At 45.4% G+C, this 23,026-nt stretch overlaps 2 protein-coding genes across 7 annotated transcripts in view; one reads left to right on the top strand and one right to left on the bottom strand.

The window, feature by feature from the left end:
- C8A (complement C8 alpha chain) overlaps positions 1-2,531 on the top strand; it is a 68,636-nt gene extending 66,105 nt beyond the window's left edge. For both annotated transcript variants that reach the window (XM_037021974.2, XM_037021976.2), the window contains exon 11: positions 2,000-2,531. In XM_037021974.2, the coding sequence (XP_036877869.1) occupies positions 2,000-2,151 (152 nt within the window). In that variant the 3' untranslated portion in view covers positions 2,152-2,531. The remainder of the gene's footprint in view (positions 1-1,999) is intronic.
- Positions 1-23,026, bottom strand: part of C8B (complement C8 beta chain) — a 49,659-nt gene that overhangs the window by 1,203 nt on the left and 25,430 nt on the right. Inside the window, exons 10-13 of one of the 5 annotated variants that reach the window (XM_017668891.3) lie at positions 17,155-17,308; positions 15,502-15,570; positions 13,955-14,005; positions 12,568-12,904 (exon numbers count right to left, since the gene is read on the bottom strand). In XM_017668891.3, the coding sequence (XP_017524380.1) occupies positions 12,753-12,904; positions 13,955-14,005; positions 15,502-15,570; positions 17,155-17,308 (426 nt within the window). In that variant the 3' untranslated portion in view covers positions 12,568-12,752. Of the gene's footprint in view, positions 1-423; positions 890-12,567; positions 12,905-13,823; positions 13,868-13,954; positions 14,006-15,501; positions 15,571-17,154; positions 17,309-23,026 lie in introns of those variants that run through there. The other 4 variants (XM_017668893.3, XM_037021973.2, XM_037021972.2 and 1 more) reach the window with 4 other exon arrangements.

Consider the following 23,026-nt stretch of genomic DNA (forward strand, 5'->3'; position numbering starts at 1 on the left):
CTGGAGTCGAACCTGGTACAATTTCCTCATTTGAATTAGAAAAAGGTACTGCCTGAGAGGTGAGTAAACTGGGAGAAACAAAGAAAACCCCTCAGGGCTAAGGTCTTCCAGCTCCAGGTCCCAGGGATTTCTCAACTTTTCAAGCAGAGTGGACTGGGTCTTGCCCCCCTTCACCCCACTGGCCAGGCAGCTTTCCCAGAAGGACCAAAGGTCAATGAGCAGAAAGAATACCCAACCCTTATTTTGTGCCAGGTGCTATCGCAACACTTCACACACAGGAATTAATTTATATCCCCAGGAATGTTATGAGATAAATACTAGTATCAGCCCTAGTTTACAGAGGAGGAAGCTGAGCCAGGAGGAAGGTAAGATAACTTGCTCTAAGTCATCTAGCTGGGGAGTGTCAGAGCTATGTTTTTTTGGATCCTGGCAGTAAAATGCTAGGAACCAAGCTCCTGTTACATGCTACTGATTTATATCCTAAGAACCAGGAAATTTGGGGAATGAAGGCAGAAAGTCTGAGATGGTTGCACTGACTATCATTCTGGAGAGAAAGGCGATGTCCCAGTTCATGGTTATCAGCCTGACCCAGCTTCAAGGGACAGACGAGTCGTGCCTGGGTAATTAGAATTATAGCACGTCCAGGGCCCTCAGAGCTAGTGACTTGCTTGGATCCCTGTCCACACAGCATAGAGGCAGAAGGAACAGGGAGTGTGGACCACCTGGATATACCTCTTCAGTGGGCCAAGGCTGGTCTCAGTGTGGCCCTGCTGAGTTGTATCTGTACACACAGTGGGCACTGGAGAAGGGTACAGGGGGGCAGGATGCCAATGATCTGGTGGTGGTGGCAAGGCACAGAGGGCTGGGTTCTCCTCGTAGCTCATTCCCCCTAAAAGATAACATTCAGTCAATTACAGGCAGTTCACGGGTGTTCCATTAACCTTGTTCCAGGCAGGGTGTGGACATCAGGTGGACTTGGAGCTATCAGACTGAACTTTCATCAGAACAAAAATTGATTAGCAAGGAAATCTAAGGCTGGAGAGTCAGCCACTGTGCAGACCAGTGATGTAGGTCCCTAAAGACCTTCCTAGCAAAGCTTTGCCTGTGAGGACAGAGTGACGGGTGGGAGAAATAGAGACAGGGATCCCTGCTTGGCTGCCCACTAGGGAGTATGGTTACAGAGCTGGAAGGGGCTAGAAGATAATCTAATCCCATGATATTCACACTGGGACCTGAGGAAACCTAGGGTCTCAGAGGCTGCCCCAGGGGAGCAGGGTAAGCTTGATAGTCACCCAAGCTTCAGAAAGAACATGTAAGACTTCATTTAAGAGAAAGATAGTGATAAAAATTATGATGGAAAAACCCCACTGGATTAATCCATCCTTTTCATTTACAGAGGTGAAAACTCAGGCTGAGAGAGGATATGGGCTTGCCCAAAATCACATAGCCATTAGGAGTCAGCAGCCCCAGGCTAGGGGGATTGTATGCACTGGGTTTTCAGAGACAATTAATTCATGGTCAGTGCCTGTGTTCTTATGCTCTGCACAGAGAAGCTGTCACTCATTGCAGCCCCATCATCACAGGGAGTTTGATTTGCAAACCCTCATTCAAAAGCCTAGCAATCCTCTCCATAGTGGTGTCCGGCTGGCTGTTGTCTGTGAATCCCCAGCTGGGCTGTGCTCTCTGCTTTTCACACCCTCCAGTGGTTCTGTGTCATTCTCTAAGAGGAGCGCACCTCCCCCTTACTCTGCTATCCATCTTCCACGGAAACACAGATTCCAATTTCATGCGATGGGCTCCCAGTAGCCCCTTCTAACTCCATCTAGGGTTTCCAATTAAGTGTGGGGCAGCGAGCACAGAGGTCTTGGTTGGCTACACCAAGGCATTTCCCCAAGGAGAGGTTGCAGACCACTCTAGGCGGGATGGGCCTCCCTCTGGACCGTCCGAGCTGCTTCATGAATGTTAACCTCTTACCTCCCCTGGGAAATTATCTGTGCAGGAGCCAAGGCAGATGGCCGCTGGAGCTGCTGGAGCTCCTGGTCAGCTTGCAGAGGAGGCACCCAGGAAAGGAGGAGAGAATGCAATAATCCTGAACCCCAAAATGGAGGCACTGCCTGTCCAGGGCGGAAAATGCAGACCCAGGCTTGCTGAGGGTCTCCGGGCACAGACTGGGACAGAGGCAGCTGATATCACCACTTGCACTGACCCCTGGATGAAGACGTCTTTCAGCTCAGAGGAAACACGAATCAACATGGACTTTTTCTTTTCCTGCCAGCTCCCAATCCTGTCGTCAGCCCATGCTATCCATAACCAACTGTTCTGTGACCCACAAAACACAGTCACTCAACAACTGGGTGTTGAGTGTTAGCTAGAGACTCGGTCCTGCTTGTGGCACTTTGGTTCATCCAAAAAAAGAGGAGAAATCTCAATCCAATCCATGTCTCAGAGGCACTTATAGGATATTGCAGGTACAAGGCAGGCAGATGCCCTTGAAACAATCAAAGGCCAATAAAACAAAATGGGGAGAATTATTTCAGTTCTTTGATAACAATATTTGTTCATTCAAAGACCTATTATTAATTGGTAGGAAAAGTAGATACACTGGAATAATGAGAAAAAGTTAAAGACTGACTTGAATTCCTTCAATTCTCCTTCATTTGGACTCAACATTTTCTTGTATTCCTTCAACTAATCTTTCTTGTTTGCTCAAGTTCTTACCACAACTAACATCTTTCTCCCAATTATTTTCTCACAGCACACTATTCTTTTCCTTTGGTGTGTTTTTCACAATTAATAATTATATATTGGCTCCCATATCTCTGGGGCTATTTATGACCTGCCTTCCCATAGAGGGTGATTTTGAGGGCAGGGTTCAGCTTTGTTTGGTCCAACACTATATCCCTGAGTCCAGGGTTGGACTTGAATTGGGAGGGATCTAACCAGCACCTGCAGTTGAAGTGAGGGGCTGAACTCAAGTCAGTTCAAAGATGTGGTCCATACTGGTCAGCCCCTCAGAGGGGAGAGTGGATCTGGAGGGGGCCAACCAATGACAATCAGTGCCCCTTCTCTGACTCTGTGGGACAGCCAATCATGCCAGCCTGCTTGCTATCCTTACAGTGCTCCAGTCATGCCTCCAAGCGGAGAACATGTGTTGCACTGAGTTCTCTGTTCCCTGCAGGTTTCTTGTAGAGATTGTGAGCTCCTTGAAGGCAGAATCTGCATTCCCAGGAATTATAAGAAATATCTGTTGACTGACATATAGTGGTGTTCCTTATCTTTCCAGAATCCTCACTCTTTTTAGGATAATAATAAGACATATATATGTGGTTTAATTAGAAGGTGTTATAAGGACATAGGAAATTGCTGAGTTAATGCCAAAATACATGGCACAAAATAAGTGCCAGAGGAGACCAGGTGGGAGAGTGATTTATGTTTCCTTGTGTGTGTATTTTTTATACGGAATGGGGCTTGAGCTAGACCTTGGGAGATTTTTGAAATAGGCAAAGAGGAAGGAGACCTTTAAGACAGAAATTGCTCATGTAACAAAGTTTGAAGGTGAGAAAAGATACTGGGGAAGTGTGTAGGAAAGGGGGAGTAGGGAAAACAGTGAATAGAAATAAGTTATATAAAACACTTAGCACAATGCCTGTCACATAAGAATATTAGCATCACCCTTATTATTACTGTTATTATGAAAGCTCATAGTTTAGAAGTTTATTTTGGACTGTTTAGGATCTTATTCTATGTAAAAGAAGACTCCCTTATTGCTCCTTATCCTGTCATTAATTTACCTTTTATTTTTCAGCTGAATTTACACTAGTAATTAATTCCCATTCATTATTTCCTGGGGAGTGGGTAGCAGTTACATGCTTGAAAGTGATGGGAGGCCGGATTGGCTGGGCCAAGAGGGCAATTTGCGGAGGACATTCAAGCTTGATCTAAGAGCTGTAGTTCTCTTACCTTGGCTGCACATTAGTCACCTGGGGAGTGTCCCAAACCCTAATGTCCAGAGGTTGCACCCCAGATCAATTAAATGTGAACCTCTGGAGGTGGGGGCCAGGCATCATCAGTTTTAAAAGCTCCCCAGGTGATGCCAGCGCAGCTCAGGTTGTAAACCCCTGAGAGTCGAGGAGTCCTTGCATGTTTGAGGGTAACAGGATGTGTGGCCAAACAGAAGGGTAGCCACAGTGAAGTTTATCTGTGCTCTTTTATGCAGTCTTACCAAGGATCTCCTAAGATTTGCTTATGAGTCCCATTTGACAGCTAAGGCAACCAAATCTCAGTGAGGCCAAGCCTCGTGGGTCACAGAGCTGGCAGGCCAGCCAGGGTTTGGTGCGGTCCATCAACTGCATACTCCCAACCTTTGCTCTGTTTGTCTATGAGTGGAGGGGCTTGCAGAATGGCCTGTGGGCTGCAGGGAGAGGGAAGAAATGGAAGCAAGGAACTTCCTTAGGAGGGAAGCATAGTGATCTAGGCAGGAGACAAGAACATTGGGATTCATCAATTGCCTGGATCTCCAGTGAGCCCAGAGCACCAGCCGAGCAATGCCGTCCTCCTGCCATCTGAGCCAGAGAACCAAGACCAGTGTCTGTCCTGGTCCTGTGAGGATGCTGCCTCCCCAGCAGTTTTAGGAGTTAAAATACAGTGGCTGTGGCAGCTTCAGAGGCAGCGACCCTTCACCAGATCAGCGCCTTTCCCTCTTGAAGAATGCCTGGCTCTCACCAGGCACAAGGCTTAAAGCTCGTCAAATGTATTCTCCCTCAGGTCCTTCCAGGAGATCTATAATCTAATGCTTTATAGGTAGTGGATGTAAAAACATGGTTTAAAGACATAATCTCCAGCTTGACAAGATGTCTTTTGGAAAGTAAATTAATGACAGAATGAAAAGCAGAAAGGAGAGGCTTTTTTCTTTTTTTCCTCTTTGAGATAGAGGAAGATCTAAAGAGTATAGCACTCAATGAATCTCTTCTGAACTATATGCCTTTAGGGTGAAGAAAATGGGCAGAGAGAAAGGTTAAGCTTCAAAAACCACACTGCAGAAATGAGAGATGGCAGGTGTAGAGAAAATGAAAGTTCCTATGGCCAGGATTCTCACCTGACCCTGGTCCACTTGCCCATTGCACACATATGGGTAATACGTTATTACTGACTCTATATAAAAGAGCTCTGCCCAGTGCTCTGAGCTGCAAGAGAGCAGAGGCTGGAGTGGTGGCAGCGCCAAGGAGAGACTGAGCCAGCTGCAGGGGTGGAGAGGCCTGGGGACAAAGACCCGCTTGCTGCATGCAGACTTGCCCTGAGGTGTACTGGATTCTAGCACTTGACATGCTGCTGTAGGAATAAAGCTGAGTATAAACCTTTTCATTCCAAGCACATTCCACTGTCATTTTCCACTTTCACTGAATCCAGAGTGAACTTGCCTGGTGCTGAAACCCATTGGTGAGACAGCAGGGTGAAGCCATCAGGAGCCATGAGAGGAAGGGATGGGATACAGTTTAGCAGAAGGACACTTCTCTCCCATGAAGGCAGCTGAGGCTGCTGCCCTTCACTTGGGAAATGGGCAAAGCACTCTGGTGAGCCCTTGGGCCAGGCCCCCTGCCTGGTGCTGGCGGTACAGAAATGAATCAGGCATGGTTGCAACCCTGGAAGACTGCCTCATCTGGTGCCCCACCAGCAGGAAGCCCAGGGGATCAGCAGGGGGGCAGGAAGGACAGCCTGAAGGAGGAGAGGATGTCAGCAGAGTCCAGGAAATGAGTGGGAGTTAGGTAAGCAAAAGGGGGTGAAAAAGGGGCAAGATAATACAGAGGAAGTTGCACGTGCCAAGCCAGAGGTGGGAAACCAGGAGGTGGGTTGCCGGGGGTCATTCCTACTCAGCTCACTGGTTTGGGTGCTGGTCTTTCTCAGGCTGGGAGGAGCTGAGTTCGGACCTTTGGTCTGCTCACTGAGACTTTCCTAATGGCAGTGGGTGCTGGGTCCCAAGGAGGCTTCCATGGACGGCCACTTCCCAGGCACTTCCCTCGTCACCTCAGGGGCTCCTGCTGGGTCAGTGCCCACAGCCATTGGTATAAAGCCTAGGACTTTTCAACTGGGTTTCCAAGGTTCTCTCCAATCTGATGCTGATGTGCCACTCCATCTTTTACGTCCCCTTTCAGGCTCCAAGAGCCAAGTGTGCCAAAAATCTTTTGTCCCTAACACAGGTCTCTCTGCCTTCATTTCTGTCCATTCACTCCTTCCCTCAGTCATGCTGCTCCAGCCAGGAAAGGCTTTTTTGCTGTTCCTCACACTTGCCAAGCATTGTTGCCTCAGGACATCTGCACCTGTTGTCCCCTCTGCCTGAAATGCTCATCCCCTAAAAGAACTCATCCAAGACTCACTCTCTTGTTTCATTCAAGTCTATGCTCAAATATTACTCCCCAAAAAGACCTTATCCTCACCTATTTTTCTTGTATGGCATTTACCACTACCTGAGATTACTGACTTGTTTATTCTTTTTTCTTAGTGTGCCTCCCCCCAATTAATATGCAAGCTTTTTCATGGCTGGATTCCCAGTATCTAGAATAGGATTGGGCCTTCGTAGGGGGTTCAATAAATAATTGTGAAAGGGATGAACTATTTCTACTTTAGTTTTTCAAATAGGTCAGCCTTTCTGTTCCTTCCAGGCCTTTGTACACACCACCTAGAAACACCCTGGACTGCCTGCTCCCTCTTCTCCTAGCTCCTGACCAGCTCTCTTCAGTGTAGAGGTTGGTGTCCCAGGAAGGCAACCCTGACCCTTTCCATTACCCCACATTTCATCAGGTGCTACTCTGTTGTACAGCTCTGTATTCCAGCACTTTCCAGACTAATACTGTAGCTACTTCTCTCTGTCTACCCCAACCAGCGGCTTCTTGCAGGGAAGATGGGGGCTTGTAGTCACTTTTGATGGCCCAGTACCTAGCACGGTGCTTGGCACACAGCTGTTTCCCCATGAAAATGCATTGGGTGCTGTTCTCTCTCTGGTCCTTCTGTGCTAGAGGCAAATGCTCTGCAAGTCTTTGTATGCAGTATGCGGGAATTTGTGAGACAGAACCTCATGGAAGACATTTTCCCAGGGCTCCCAGATCCTGCAGCCTTCCTGGTGCTTCAGAGAAGAGCCTACACCATTCCTAGAGGCTGAGCAAATCTAAGAGAGCCCACCTTTTCCACCCTAGTGAAGGAAAGTTCATCAAATCGAGTTAAAAATTCTACATTCATGGCCTGGGGGAATCCCCCCACCTCCTAGGAGAGATAAAGGAAAATATGTTTCCCTTCTATATTAACAGCTTAAAATGTGAGATAAATCCTCCTGTCCTAACCCATTTTTTTTTTACAAATGGACTTTGCTGTCCAGTGGCATGATACATGTCTGATGGATCTATTTATCCATTCTATTTCTTTAGAGATAGCAGCTTAGAAGTTTTATCTATTATTTGTCTCCCTCCTCCATTCCCATTTTCCTAACCAAGCATGTGGAGCAAGCAGTTGATGGATGGATGGTGTTTGGGATAAAAGGGTCCAGAATCAGATAGTTTTCAGGGTATGAACAAACTGGCTTATTAACAAGGAGGCCTGTCTGGCAGGAGGTGGTGGGGGAAGGAGGAGTAGATACCAGACAATGGCCAATGATGGATGAAGGAACACCTGGGGTTGCAAGGTGTAGACGCAAGATAACTGGTGGATGCAGCCACAGATAATGGGAGTGCCTGGGCTCCGGAGCAGCCCCCTGCACAGAGGGGAATGTCAGATCAGCCACTTGACTCCCTTTGACAAACCTCCAAGAATTCCTTGCTGCAAATGCAACCCCTATTTCGTCTCTTTTACCCTTCTGTAAAATGCAGTCTGCATGCTCACAAAGAGAAAGATGCTGGCCGGGGTGGCAGGAGGAGGTGGAAGAGGCAGGTGTTAAACAGGGTTGGTTCACTCAAGCAGCCACCCACCATGTGCCAGGCCCTTTGGGGTGTCATTCCATCTGCACACTTGTGCCATGGCAGGTATTGGCCCCATATTCCAGTGAGGATACTGAGGCACAGAGAAGATATGTGACTTGATCAAGATTGCTCAGCTCTGCAGTGGCGGTGGTGGGGTTCACACCGCTGTCCGCCTGCCTCAGAGTGGCTCTGCTTCTCCGCTGCACAGATGCCACACCCTGTGCCTTTCTCGGCCTCTTCAATGTGCGTGGGCATGTGGGCAGGCGGGCAGGCACCCACTGTATGATGAAGCTAGGTCTGCCATGCAGCAGGAAGCTGGAGGCTGCATGGCGGTCCCTGGACTGAGGCTGTGTGGTCTTGGGCAAATCACTCAGTCTCTCCGAGGGTCTGTCTCCTCACCTGTCAAAAGCAGCTAATAAATCCTTCCTCTTGCAGGCATTGAGAGGAGTATGCTGGATTAGGTATGTGAAAATTCTTTGTAACTGGTAATGCCCTCTGCAAATACTGTTATTATGCTGTTACATGTTCCCTTAATAACCCAGAGCTTGGGATATAAAAGCCCTCCATGTCCTTTATTAAGACATCTTGTCTGAGCTAAGCTATTTTATGTGTTTCTTGTTCTCCTGTGTTGGGGTGGGTGTAGCACCCAAATGTCTTTAAAGCCATGTAAAAGGACTTTTAACAAACAAACAAACCATAGTTCCTGTTGAGGTTTTGAGAACCCTCAGCCCCAATGATACGTCACTGATATAACTAACTGTGGAGTGCTGACTTTGACCCAGCTGCTCTCTTGAATATGGTAATTCACATAATGCTCCCCAAAGGCCCGTAGGTATACTGTCACCATTCCTATCTCACAGACAAGGAAATGGAGGCACAGGTGGGCAAATACCTTGCGAGGTAAGTCAGAGAGCCGGGCAATGCCCCACAGGTGGGCAGCATGGTGCTGGAGCACACACTTCCAAGCACCAGGCTACTTGGTTCCCTTCATCTGTGCTTCCAGTTCTGCCTAAGACACTGTGACATCCCCTCAGGGAATCCCAGGAAACCCACCTCAGTATGGAATCTGGCCTAACATTACAAAAGATAACTAAGAGAGGAAAGCACTAGAAAAATCCAGTTTCATGACAACATTCAATAAATAGAGAATCTCAAACACTTAAAGTTAATGTACCATTCCAATGTCTTGGTGTTGGGTTTTTATGAAGGCATTCTAGGCCTAAAATGGATCTAGAGGTGAGAAAATGAGGGGGAGGCAGTATGGTGAGAGATAATTTTTTTTAAGTTATGCTATTCATTTCCTACCTTTGCCACATACTGGGAAGGCCCTTGAACTTTCTTGACCCTTGGTTTCTTCATCCACCTGTAAAGGTGCTTCTCAGGTTTACCCCACCGATGATTAGAGTGTTGTGCTGCCTTCCTCTGTAAGGATTCCCAGAAGATTTCTGGGGATCCTCAGTGGGTGTCACCAATGCTCCCAGACATGTATTATCCTCCCCTACCTGACACCAGCCAGGTGCCTCCCCTCTACTGCTGTGTGGATGCCCACATCTTAGAGTTGCTCTACCCCAGATTTCATGATGCTACCATCATGTGTCACCAATTTACTAAAGTTTCTTGCTGGCCTGGGAGGGTTCTGCCCTTGGCCCCACTCACATCCCTTTTCATTAGTTCACTAGTTCATGCAACAATTATGTACTGTACACTGCTTGTGCCAGGCACTGTGCTGGGTACTTAGGATACATGAGAGCAGTAGACCCACACTATTCCTGCCTTCAAGGACATTATATTTGAGAAGGAATAGGAGATAGCAAATGACTGAATTCAAATACAATATCCACAAAGCCTGAAAATGTTGGCGAGAAGACATAAAATCCTTAAGAACGTCTTCAATCTGTAAAACAAAATATTTCTCCATTAAGATGCTAATCTTGAAGGTCCCTAGGGAGGCCTGGCTGGTATCCCAAGGGCTTTCATCTCCAGGCCCACTCTCTCCCAAGGGCTTTTCTTTCATAGGTGCCTGAGAGCAGGCCAGAGAGTTCTCTTTAACACATAGATGGTGTTTTCCTCTGGACTCGCTGCCAACAGATACTCTTTCTCCTGGCCCTAGCAGCCCACCTTGGTTTTCATAGTGAGCCCATCCATGGTAAGGATTGTGCTGCCTATTTGAAGATTTTGCTGCATGTCATCTGATCACTGTATTAATATCTACCCCATCAATCTCAGATAAAGATTAAATGAGATAATACACATTAAAAGGCTTCATAAACTGAGAAGCACTCTGTAATTGGTGGCTATTATTATTATTATTGTTAAGATCATTATAATTTTTCCCACAGAAGTTATGTTACAAGCCCAAGGTCACACAGTGAGGAAGCACAGATGCTGAGCCCCTGCCCTGACCTCAAGCACACAGAAGGGCTCACAGCACTTCAAAGATTCATGCTGCTGGGTGCAAAGCTCTCCCATCCATGTGCCTTGTGCTATGCTCAAGCTTCCAGGACTGCTGCCAAACCACATTGCCTAGACTGTGCCCCATGGATACCGCAGCTCCCGCATGGATCCACCAGTGTGGGCTACAGTTGCCAAGGTTTTCCAAAAGCACAGTTTGCATTTATTTTGTTTAATTCTTACTTTATGTTTCACCCTCCTCCTAACTCCATTTGTTTGCAAAAAGAGCCACGAGGGGAAGTTCAACCCACCAATAAGAATAGAATCATTACACAGTTTAGCAGTACCTGGGCATCACCCGGGTATTCACTGGTGCTCCACGATTCAATTGTTTCTCCTTTAAGACCATATTTAATAGGATAAACAATTTCTGCTAAATGCAATAAACGTGAACCTGGGCTGTCATCCCCATAATCAACTTAAATTTCCCATTAGAAATGGTGGCGGTGATTGAGGCTGAGAATTTAATTTGGCAGGTCTGGCTCTGCCATGCTTGCGGGCTTCACGGGAGCTCCCCATCAACCAAAGATGGAGCAGCTCTTCCCGTCTCTGGGGAATCTTAAAAGAAGATAGATTATAACTCAAGAAAATTATATGGCCTTGGTATAATGAAAGAGATAAAACATTATTGGATTAGCCTGTTGAAATAACAGCAGACGGCAAAGCAATAATATTAAACCAAACAAGGGCCCAGACCCGTCAGCTCAATGGCGAGGGACATGGGGATGCAGGGACGCAGACAGAATCACCATGCTTGCAGCAACGACCCGAGCAGCAAAGAATAAGCTCCTTCCTGTGGGTCTATTGACTCAATTCCAGGTAGCTGGTAGGCCCAGACTGGTGGGTGGCTGTGACCCATGCTTTGGGGCTGTGAATGTGCTGAGGTCTCAGGCCCCAGCGCTTAGTCCCACAGCAAACTTGAAGCGGATGATGTGGCCCAGAACAAATTGGTTGAAAATGAATAGGATGAGCCAATTCACCTTCACCTGACTTGTTTTCTCCCACCAATTTGATTTCAACAAATTCACATGAAGTTCTGTAATCAGATAGGAAGCACCTAGGGGCAAAGAAAGTATTACAACCCCATACTGTTTTAATATGGAATGAATGAGACCAATAAAGCTTAAATGATCCCTTGCCTTAATCTAAAAACTAAAAATATTTTGTTTTTTAGTAACCTAAAGATCAACTGCCCTCTTATTTTCGTCAAGCACCTCCCTCCACAGAATGGATTTGTACAAAAGCAAGAGGGAATAAAGTACAATGTACAGAGGTAGGGAAGTTTTACATTGCACCTTGCGCAAGAGCCATCAATTTGAACTTCCCCTTGACATGTGTCCTCTTCCAGGTACCACATCTCTCCTCTTTTTTCTTCCTTTTCTTGAGTGTCTCTCATTCAGTGATCAGTTTCCCTGGCTCTTGTCTGCAGCTCAGATTTTTCTCTGGGCGTGCACTCATGTCACAACTCATCTCTGCCTCAGAGCTCCTGAGCTCACCCTCCCTGGGTCAACATCAAAGGGAGCCAAGGGACCAGGATCCCCTCACCGCAGGATGTGGAGGGTGGAGACTTGTCAATCACACCCCCACACCCTGCCACCCCCACCACCTTCTTCTATGTTTTATTTGAGAAAAATTCCTTGTTCATCAAATGCCTGTTTATTGAGAGGAAGGGAACATCACAGTTGAAGAGTTTAAAACTCTGGGGCCCATAATGCCCATGTTTTCAGCCTAACTCTGCCACTTCCTGTGTAACCCCGCACAAGTTACTCACCTGCTCTAAGCCACAGGTACCCCAGCGATGGAGCAGGGCTAACACAGCATCCACCTTACAAAGGCTATCACGGGGATGGAATGAGTTAGCAGACTGAGCACGGTGGCTGGCCCACAGTAGTCATTTAATGGATATTAACTGCCATTGTCATTGAATGTGACAGTGTATTCTCAGGGAGGAACAACATAATATATATTCATTGATTCATAGTTGGGCACCTACTATGTGCCAGTCACTGCTAGGTAGTAGGACTTCAGTGTGAATAACTCCCAACACAGTTCCTGACTGGTCATAAATGTGAGAAATACATTTGTACAGATGAGCAAAGGGAGGATTAACAAGATGCTTATGCCCTTGAGGCATCTATAATTATTGTGAACTCACCATTTGTTCAAATCAATGTGCATTTTACAAACAAGATCTTTATTTCAAACATCCTGAATGGCACTGCCCTCCACCCTTGGGTCAGCTGCAGCTGGGGCCAGTGCAGGGGCGAGCTGGCCTGAGCTCCTAAGGGCTCAGAGCTCTTGCTGTGTGCAGCCCACAGTGGTATTCTCTGCTAGAAGCTCTTAACAGTTAAGTGTTTCTTAACAGTTAAGTGTTTCTGAAGCAGGGCCCGAGCAGGGGCTGCCTCCATTCTGAGGAGGTGGATTATTGCACTGTCTTTGTCTTGTTTTATGTCCTCCAGAACACGGAGACCAGTCTGACCAGCAATTCCACTTCCCATCAATGGGGATATCTATAAGAAAGAAGGCCAACCAAACATTAATTAGCCCTTATGACACTCTGGTGCCCTATGTGTGGGGTGGAGGGCATAAAGCAAAAGGCTTTGGGACCCTCAGGCTCTCATCCCCCTGAGTCAGTCAACTGCCCTTCTTTGAGGCCACTGTGCTCACCATGCTCCCCTCTGCCAAAGGGCCTTTGCACACGCTGTTCCCCCGGCCCAGGATACCCTTCCCTTTTCCATTCATCCAGCCAATTCTATTCTCCCTTCAGATCTCAGTTTAAGTATTATTTCTGCAGGGAAACCTTCCCTAACCTGTAACTCCCCGTCAATTCTTTGTAGTTTAAGCTCTCAGACCATTTTATAGCAGTTACAACAGAAACCTTAAATGTATTTTTAGGACAATTCAAATGGTGTTGATTTTTCTTTCTAAAGGGCAATCTCCATGACAGGAACCCTTTTGCTCATCACTGAACTCCAGCATCTAAGCCGGCACATGAGAGACCCTTAGCAAACATTTGTTGAATGAATGAATGGTTTCCAGCTTAGACAGGTCCCAGCTACAGGGATGATGGATAGTTTACTTCTTTGCAATGTATAATGGGAGCCATGTTATCTATTGTGAGTGCTGTGCATTTAAATGAGGTAATAACAAACCCTGTGCACTCCCCTTCCCGACATTTGCCTTTCCCTTGAGGAAATTTTGGTTGTTGATGAGATTGGCAAATAATCAATTACATTCACCATTATGTATCATGTGTCTAGCTGAGCCTATAACTCACAGTGTAATTCTGAGTACATTACTTAATATCTCTGGGCCTCCTCATTTGTAAAATGAGAACGCTGGAGTTGGAGGTGTCCAAGGTCTTCTCCATTCAGTAGAGATCCTGTGGCTGCACAGTTGTACCCTCCCGGGCAGGTCTCTGCATGGGGCCTACTGGTGATGGGCCTAGTGGTGGTGCAGCTCTGAGCATTTTGCTGCAGGGGGAATAGTGCAGGCAGGCATCAAGAGCAAAGGCTGTAGAATCGGACCCACTGCACCCGAACCTGGGTTCCTACACTTACCAACTGTGTGACCACTGGGCAAGTCACAACCCATTGGCCCTGTTTCTTCATCTATGAAATGGGGAAATTAATCATTCATGAGGTTGTTGCAGAGATTAAAATATTTAATACACATAAAATATAAAGTAACACTGTTTTGCTATAAAAAACTAACCAATATTTATTCTGCCCTTACCATGCTCTTACCATGCACTTGTGTCTTTCCAAGTGCTTTAAAAGTCTCATGAAAAACTCAAGAAAACTCTATGAGGTAGTTAATATCATCTCCATTTTATACATGAGGAAACTGAGGCACAAAAAGGTCAAATTAGTAAACAATAGAAACGGACTTTGAACCCAAGCTGAGTCCAAGCACTCAGCAAAGTCCCTGGTACCTATTAAAGAACTAATAAATGTTTGTTGTTTTTATTGGATGTATCATCAAAAAGTCACAGAAAGTAAAAGAAAGGGGAGGTAATAACAAACACTGGATAATAAATTGGGCGAAGAATTTTAGGCCTGGAAGGGATTTGAAAGATAATTTAGTCTTTCATTTGTTAATTTAATGCATAACTGAATAGTAACTATGCTGTGTCATAGAGACACAGCGATAAATGGAACAAGATCCCTACTCATAGACACAGGGGAGACAGACACACACAGCCCAAAATATAATATGCTAAGAACCATAATAGGTATATATTCAAGTACTACAGGAGTCCACAGGAAGAATTAGTCAATTCTACTTGGCAGTGGGCAGGGGGAGGGGCTTAGAAGAATTTTTACAGAAGGGGCATCTGTGTTGGATTTTGAGGGTTGAATAGGAGTTCACTAAATAAGAAAAGAGAAGGTAAGCATTCCAGAATGATCCAAATAGATAATTTTCAAGTGCCACCCAAGGCCTAGTCCTGTAACACAAAGCACTCTCTGGTGTAAAAAAATGCCATTTAAAATCAGGAGTTAGGACAGATCTCAAGTTTCATTGTGTCTAGCTCCCTACCTGACATCCCCACCTTGTTCTTGTTCTTTTGCATGTTCTCTGGACTTTGCTAGAGTTTTATTTTCCAAGCAACTCTCAAAAGCTCCTTGCTTTCTCTGACTTACTTCACTTAGAAAATACTTTCTAGATCCATCCATGTTGTTGCAAATAGCAAGATTTCATTCTTCTTTATGGCTGAGTAATATTCCATTGTGTATATGTACCACTTCTTCTTATCTCATCTATTGATGGATACTTAGGTTGCTTCTATAATTTCACTATTGTAAATTATGCTGCAATAAATGTAGTGGTGCATACATCTTTTCAAATGAATGATTTTGTTTTCCTTGGGTAAATACTCAAACATGGAATTACTGGATTGTATCGGATTGGTCACAGGGATGAAAGGTACAACATGGGGAATATAGTCAATAATATTGTAATAACTGTGTTATGGTAATAGATGGTAACTACACTTAATCTTGGTGAGCATTACATAATGTATATAAATATTGAATCACTATGTGTATGCCTGAAACCAGTATCATATTATGTCAATTATATTTCAATTAAAAAAAAGACTCCTTACTTTCGTGCTTGGTGACCTCACAGGCTGGGCCTTGGGATCCAGCAGGACAGATGCAGTCACAGTGGGACCCTGAGAAGACAATGCAGAGAGGATGTGAGTCATTCCATGTGAAATAAAAAACTTCTAAAGTTCAGCTCCCCACACAAGGCAAGGGGGATTTCAGCAACTCTAGATCAAAACCTTGGGCCAGGAGCTGATGCCACTTCCTGTTGAACTGGCCCCCACTCAGGTGTTCTTGTCCTGGTGGCAGGACCTCCCAGCCTTTGGCTCTCATTTATGTCTGCTTTCCTCCAGGAAGCTACAGCGTACTCCTCAGTCCCAGCTGGGCAGCTAGGATCTTTCTCTCTGCGAATAAGTCTTCTCTTGTGTCCTTTCTGAGAGCTCTCTCCACCATGTGGGTTCTGCCCTGACTCCAGCTGGCAACCTGGGCTGGGATGTGCTGTTACCAGTTGCTCATGATGTCCGGTTTTGATATCATGTCAGCCTAGACTCTTCCTCAGCTCCTCACAACAGGAGCATAAGATCTCCAGCCTCAGCCTTTCCCAAATTTGCCCTGTGCATTGCAGTGAGTCTGGCTAAGACCCTTATAGTTAGGAATCAAGTTTTAGAGGCCCATTTGTGCTGCCGTCTCCCAGTCCCCCAATCTTCTCACCGTGTACTGCTCAGGACACACACAAAGGGTTTCCTTGCTCAGCCCAGGGCCCCTTCTTTGGCCGGGAGAGACCCTGTTGCTTGTTGCAGACCACATGGTCTCAGCCTGCTCCTGTCTTTAGTTTAAAGCTATTGTCATCCACTGTGTCCCGTGGCTGAGACCTAGGCATCCTGACAGCGACACTAGTGTGTTGTACTTTCTACCTTCTTAGGAAATCATTAGGCTCCCAGTTACAGTAATGCACAGTACATTTCAGGGTGACCCTGGTCCGGTGTAGGGCTCCCCCTAGTTTGTGAGCTCAGTGAAATCACGGATCCTCTCTGCCAGTGAGTTCAGCTGTAGAAACCCTTCTCAGCCCTGACTCCGCAGTGGAATCATCTGGCAGGCTTTTCCAAAGGCCAGTCCCAGTGGTCCACTTTATTTATATTGGACTGAGGCCAGGTGGGCTTTGTGTTTATGAAAAGCTTTTTGGGTGATTCTCACAGGAGCCTGGGCAGGTCTGTGCCCTTAGAGGGACGCTGTGCTCTTTGCCATGAGTGGGACCCAAGTACAGGTGTTTCTTTGGTCCAATCCTACCTCTTATGCTCCAGGGAGGTGGGGAAGGGACTTTACTGAGAGTCACACCCAGACTGCAGTCTAGAAGGACCTGGCAAGGACTTAAGCATCCTGACTAATGTCCCTTCTCCAGAGAGTCTCACATAGGATCCAGGTTGGGCCCTGGACAGCCATAATTCTGAAAGTCACAAGTGGTCCTAATATCCAATCAGGGTGGACAAGCTCACCTTTAAGAGGCTCCACATTGCTGGAGGGCATTTTTTCCCCCTGAGAAAATGAAGAAAATGAAGTCCCTGGCGCCTGAGACAGAGGATTATGGGTTGACCTAGCCACTCTTCTGGAGATAGTCTGGAGGCTCTGTGGATTTGATAATGTGTTCTGGCCCCTGAACAAGCCCCTCTAGAGGCTGTCTTCTACAAGGGACACCCAAGGCCTAGAAATAGTACCTTTCAGGACAGGGACTCCATTCCCTTGGCAGGGAGCACAGTGGCAGGAGCTGACTTCCTTCTGGAATTCCTCCAGAGCCCGCTTCATGTTCTGCCTCACCGTGCTGGAGTAGGCGAAGTCTGTGGCTGTCACCAGTTCATACAGCGGTTCTGCCTGGGATGTGAAGAAAGGCCTTTATTCCAACAGAAAACGTTCATCACTTTGAAGCATCAAGCAAGGCAACACAGCAACAGGCAAGGGGTGGGTGCAGAGACCTCGGTGCATTTGTGTGGAACTAGGTGGATGTCACAGCGTGTAGCTGTTTGCCCCACCCTCTCTCTCTCTCACCCCACCTAATATCCACAGATAAACTCATCCAAGTTTCAGGTCAGTAAACACTTACTGAATACTCCTAAGCACCAGGCATTAAGCATAAGTTATGAGTAAGATAAAATCCCCACACTCAAGACTCTGAATCTAGAGATGGAGACAAACATCCTACTGGGTATTTATAGTAGCAGTGGGAACTTGTAATGGGTAGAGGGGAGCAGGTGGTTAATCTGATTTTGGTGCAGAGGAGGAGGTGATTTTCAAGCAGCCCTTAAAGTATTTTAGAAGCACTGTCCAAACATCACTTTCCACTCCACACCTGTTAAAATCATTCACACAGTGCAAGAACCACCATCAGGAAGCCCTTCATGTGCCCCAGAGCACACAGAACACCTTCCCACCATCAGATGCTTAGAATCCTATCGCTACTATTTATCCAGTACAAATTCTATCTTGTGCTCCTTTGTGGTTATTACATTTTTCATGTGTTGAAGTCTCCTTTTTTTCTTTTCTCATTAGATTGCAGTTCCTGGATATCAGGGTGATATACTGTGCAGCTCTGTTTCCAGGGTCCAGGCCCAAGCTCAGTGAGATCTGCTAGTGAAAGTACATGGGTGAATGAAGGCGGGCACAGAGGCCTCCCTGGAGCAAGGGCAGCTGGCAGGAGGAGAGGGTGTGGTCAGCCGGAGCCCAGAAACAGGAGAGAGATGCTGGTGGATCGGTGGGCATGGCAGGGTTTGAGAAGAGGAAGGCACTGACAGATGTGGTGATGTTTGTGGGCTGGGAAAAACCAGAGGAAAGTCCCAAGAGGTAGTTTAAATTTTTCAGGGCCTCCTGGCTCCAGTTTCAGCTCCAGGGCCAGGCTCCTCTCCAGATTTTGTTTGTGATCCTGCCCTAATCCAGCCCTGGAGAGTTTAGGGTCTGTCTAAATGCAGGCAATCATGCCTAATAGAAGCCTCCAGTGGGAAGAAAATTGCTTCCATTTCTTAATGCATCTGATGCTGACCTTCGCTCCAGTGGGCAAAGCAAGGCCCCTTGGTGGTCCCATTGTCTCACTCTTTTGTGGTCAATGAATTGATCCAGAGGCTGTTTGCAGAACCGTCCTGCCTGCTGGCCCCACACGGGGGAGGAGTGAAAAGGAGGGAGGGTTGCAGTACGCCAGTGGTGAGTTCCTCCAATAACCTGCACTTCTGCCAGGCCACCTTCAAAGGCTGCCTTTAACCACACAGCACTTTCCTACCAGCCTGAGATTTGCTGCAGTGGGTAGAGCAAGTCAGTGGCAGAACTGGAACACACCTTCTGCGTGTCCTGTGTGCCATGAGCCATGCTGGCAGTTTACAGGTAAGATCCACTTCATCCTCACAAAGTAACAATTATTAGTCCCATTTTCAGGTGAGGTTAAATAATGAACAAACTCGAAAAACTCATAAAATAGCACTGTCAGAATTCTAACACGAAGCTTTTTTTGTTCATCCTACTAGTTCATAATTATTGATAAAAATCACTTGGTTATTCCTATTTCCGACCTCTCTGCCAGGGTTGTCCAAAATTTTGCAGACTCTGGTTTGCCCTGGAACTGAGCAGCGACCCCTTAGGACTCTGCAGCTCGTTTGTTACCCAAGTTACCACAGCACATGTCATATGTCCATTCCTTGGTTTGCTGGTCCTTTTTCTCTCTCTTCTCTTCTTCCTCCCTCCCTCTCTCCCTTTCCTGTTCTTTCTTCCCTCTTTATTCCCCATCTCTCCCCAAACACACAGTCCTAGCTACTCACATTGATCACTGGGTCCTCAGCACACTTGCTCTTATGAAAATTTTATTTATCCTACTGCCGCAGAGGGATGGTGGGCACTGTCTGCTAACATGTAATGCTCTCAGATGGACCCAGGTGATCGCCATTCCTAATGATAAATATTTATTACCATAGGTAGCATTTATTAGGTGCCAAAGTAATACACTATCTAACTAAATCTTCACAGCAATCTTATGAGTAAGGGAATACTTCGTGTCCCCATTTTACAGATGAAAAGGCTGACGCACAGAAAAGTCAAATAGATTGAACTGAGTCACACAGTCAGTAAATGGCAGAAAAGGATTTGAACTGCTACCATGTGGTTTGTGTCCTTTCAGTATATATTCTTTTAAATAGGCAGATGGACAGATACTTATGCCAAATTGGCGGCATAAGAAAAGTGCAGTTTTAGATTCCACTGTTTTCACCTAACATCATTTTATGAACATTTCCCCATGTCATTCAATATTCCTTGATACAATGTTTATGGCAGCACAGTATCCTACTATATGGATGAACTACAATGTATTTAACGCTCCTGTTATTAAATCATTAGGTTGTTTCCTTCTTTCTTTTCTTTTTGCTCTACAAATAACCTAAACAAGGCATGTTTTTATACATGTATCATTACTAACTTTTAAAATTATTTCTTTAATCATTTCTTACATTTGGCATTATTGGATCAAAAGCTATAAATATTTTTAATATTTTGCATATATATAGTTTGATTCTTTCCTCAAGTGTTGAGCCAATTTGTATCCCCATCTCATTTTATAGAAGTTCATATCTCATGGCCTTCAGTGACATTGAGGATTACAGATTTTTAATCACTGTCAATTTGATAGGTTAAAAAATATTGCACTGTTCCTTTAATTTTCATTTTTTTATTCCTAGAGAAGTTAAAAAGTTTGCATATTTATTCACCACCTGAATTCTTCTGAGAATTGTCCCATGTCCTTTGAGATGTGTCTGTGTTATAAATTTTTATCACCGCTCACTCATTAAGGATTTCAGTTGCGCAAAATCATTTGTTGGTGTGTTGTCTGCCATTTAATTATATTCATTCCTTATCTGAGATTCAGAATTTATTTTGTGGGTGAGATCAAGCAGCCCATCGACATGCTCTCCCCAGGCAATGCTGCCACAACACCTGTGCTTTAGACCTTCTCCTGCTCAGAGCAATTTGCCTACAGAGGATCTGTGAGTAAGCTGCCAGAACAAGGCGCTGGTTGTTACTATTGCTCGCCTACAACTTTTCCTCTGGATCCAGGGCAGGGCTGTAATTCCCTGTCACCCTTAAGGATGGGTTTGCAGTGTGACCTGTTGTGACAGGGGAAGTTGAGCAGAGGGAGTGGCCCTTCCATGCTGAAGCTTTAGGAGCAGAGAGAGATGAGGCAACTTTCCCCATGTCCTTACCACTGCTATGGTGTCTTGGGTGAACATGAGAAGAGAAAGCCTCCACTGCCTGGGTCTCTGGGTGACATGGAGGGAAGCCCCCTGCTCAATACACCGGGGATACGTTGTGTGACTGAGAAATAAACTTTTGTTGGACAAGTCACGGAGATGTGGGGGTTGCTACACTGCAGTGCCATCTAGTTCACATGAGCCCAGTGTGAGCACCCTCACTACGATCTTTTCCCTTTGCCCTGGGCCTAAGCTCCATTCAGTGGCCTCTCTGTCATCCAGGATCCCAGACCACAGCTGAGCTACCCTGATACTATAGGAACATATGCGGATGATAGACTTTATGACTAGGGTTGCCAAATACAGAATGCCCCCAGTTAAAACTGCATTTCAGATAAACAACAAATAGTTTTTGAGTATATCCCATGAAATATTTGGGAGATACTTACACTAAAAAAGTTATTCTGTATTTTTCTGAAGTTCAAAATGAACTGGACTTCCTGCATTTTCATTTGCTAAATCTGAAGACCCTTTATGTGACTCCTTTAATATTCCAAAATGTCTTCGGGATTTTTCATCCATTAATGACCATTTCACTGGGCCACATGTTTTCTTTCCTTCAAGACCTTGTGGTTATCTCTCCAGTGTCTTCAGGCATTTAGTGTTGCCAAGAATCAAAAGACCATGATGACTTTAATTTTTATGTATTTGTTCCTAAAATTAAATAAAAAACTCTCCAGGATGTGTTTCCGTATGGTTTTGTTTTCAGTACTTTTGCCGACTTTTGAATGAGCTGCTCATTTTGCACTATCAGCTCAGGCAAGTTTCTTTATTATGTGCTTGATTAATGTATCCTTAAATTTAATCTTGTCTTTTTCTCAGGAAGAAGTCTCTGGGTTTTAGATTTCCACTTCTGTGCTCTCTGCCCATAATATTTCTTTATGTCATTGTTTTAATCTCTTTGTCTTTTGCTTCTACATTATAAGAACATTTTTATTAGCATCTTCCACATCACTGACTCAATTTTCTGCAGTGTCAATTCTGTTCTTTATAGTTTCCAATGTAGGTTTTAATTCTGCTATTGTGCTTTTGGTTTCCTACATTCAGCTACTTCCCTTTTCATCTGATTAGTGTCTAAACATCTTTGCTTCTATTTTTTATTTAATTAATTCCTCATTTTCTTGCATTTTATTATAAGCACACACTTTAAAATATACTTCCATTTTTCCATTTTTTAGACATATGCTAGTCTTCTGCATCTTGAATGTAATTTAAATATTTTGTGTTCAAACTTCTCTTTGTATGTCCATGGCACTTCTTTAGCTCTTTTTTGAACATACAGCCATCTCTCTGTGTCCAAAGCTTACCAGTAAACAATGTAACCGGCCTCTTCTGCGGTTCTCTTCCCTGCCCATCTGGCTCCCATAGGAATCATGTTTCTGATCATGATCTTCAAGACTGGGTATGTATACAAACCCTGGCCAACTCTGTGTCAAGGAATTACTTATCTAGTGGGCTCTGCTATCCTGGAATGCAACTGCTGCTCCCACTACCTGGTAAGCTCGTTCTGCAGAGAATAATTCTGACATAATCTGAAGCCATCTGCTATTTTCTCTTGCCAGAAACTGTGCATGAAAGAGCGGGACACCCAGAATGTACATTTCCAACTCAGATTAGGACATAAAGAGGAAGTGTGTAAAAACCTTAAATAATCCTGCCTCCCCAGCTCCTGAAAATGGCTCTGATTTTCTAATCTTTACCCCTCTCAGTCCACACAGCCTTTCCCAGCACTATGCTGGAGTGGGTATGATGCTTTCCACTACATCCATACAAGCTGGGGAGCCTCTGTGCCTTCAGTAAAGTGCCATACCTGTAAGTTTTTGCAGGCCTGCCCGAGATGCTCAGCATGCTAGCAGACCCTACCTCTGCCCCTCTCTCCCTCTTCCTTATACACGCATGCATACTCATCATATGCCCACATCTCATATCATATCACATGACCTGGCACTTGACATTCCCAATGTCCAGGGTGGCACATGCAACCATTCAGACAGGTATCCAGGGAAACCCATTAATTCTCAGTTTAAAAAAAAATATCAGGTAAGATATAAATGGAAATAAAAAATGATTGGGGATCTAATCTCTCCTGAACTCTGTTCTCTCTCTTGCCTGTCTATGCCATGGACCAATGTCACCCTGCCATCAGACATTCCCAGGTATCTCTGAAGCTGCCTGCAGCTTTTATCCTTCTTGATGCTTGGCAGCAAGTGTACTCTAAGTGTCACTACTGAGTAAGTGGCAGAGGAGGGAATTTGAATGGCACCCTTTTTGTTCTGCAGAAACTATGCATTTGGCATACAAATAAGGA

Source organism: Manis javanica, chromosome 4, assembly GCF_040802235.1.
Source record: "Manis javanica isolate MJ-LG chromosome 4, MJ_LKY, whole genome shotgun sequence".
Lineage (NCBI taxonomy): Eukaryota > Metazoa > Chordata > Mammalia > Pholidota > Manidae > Manis > Manis javanica.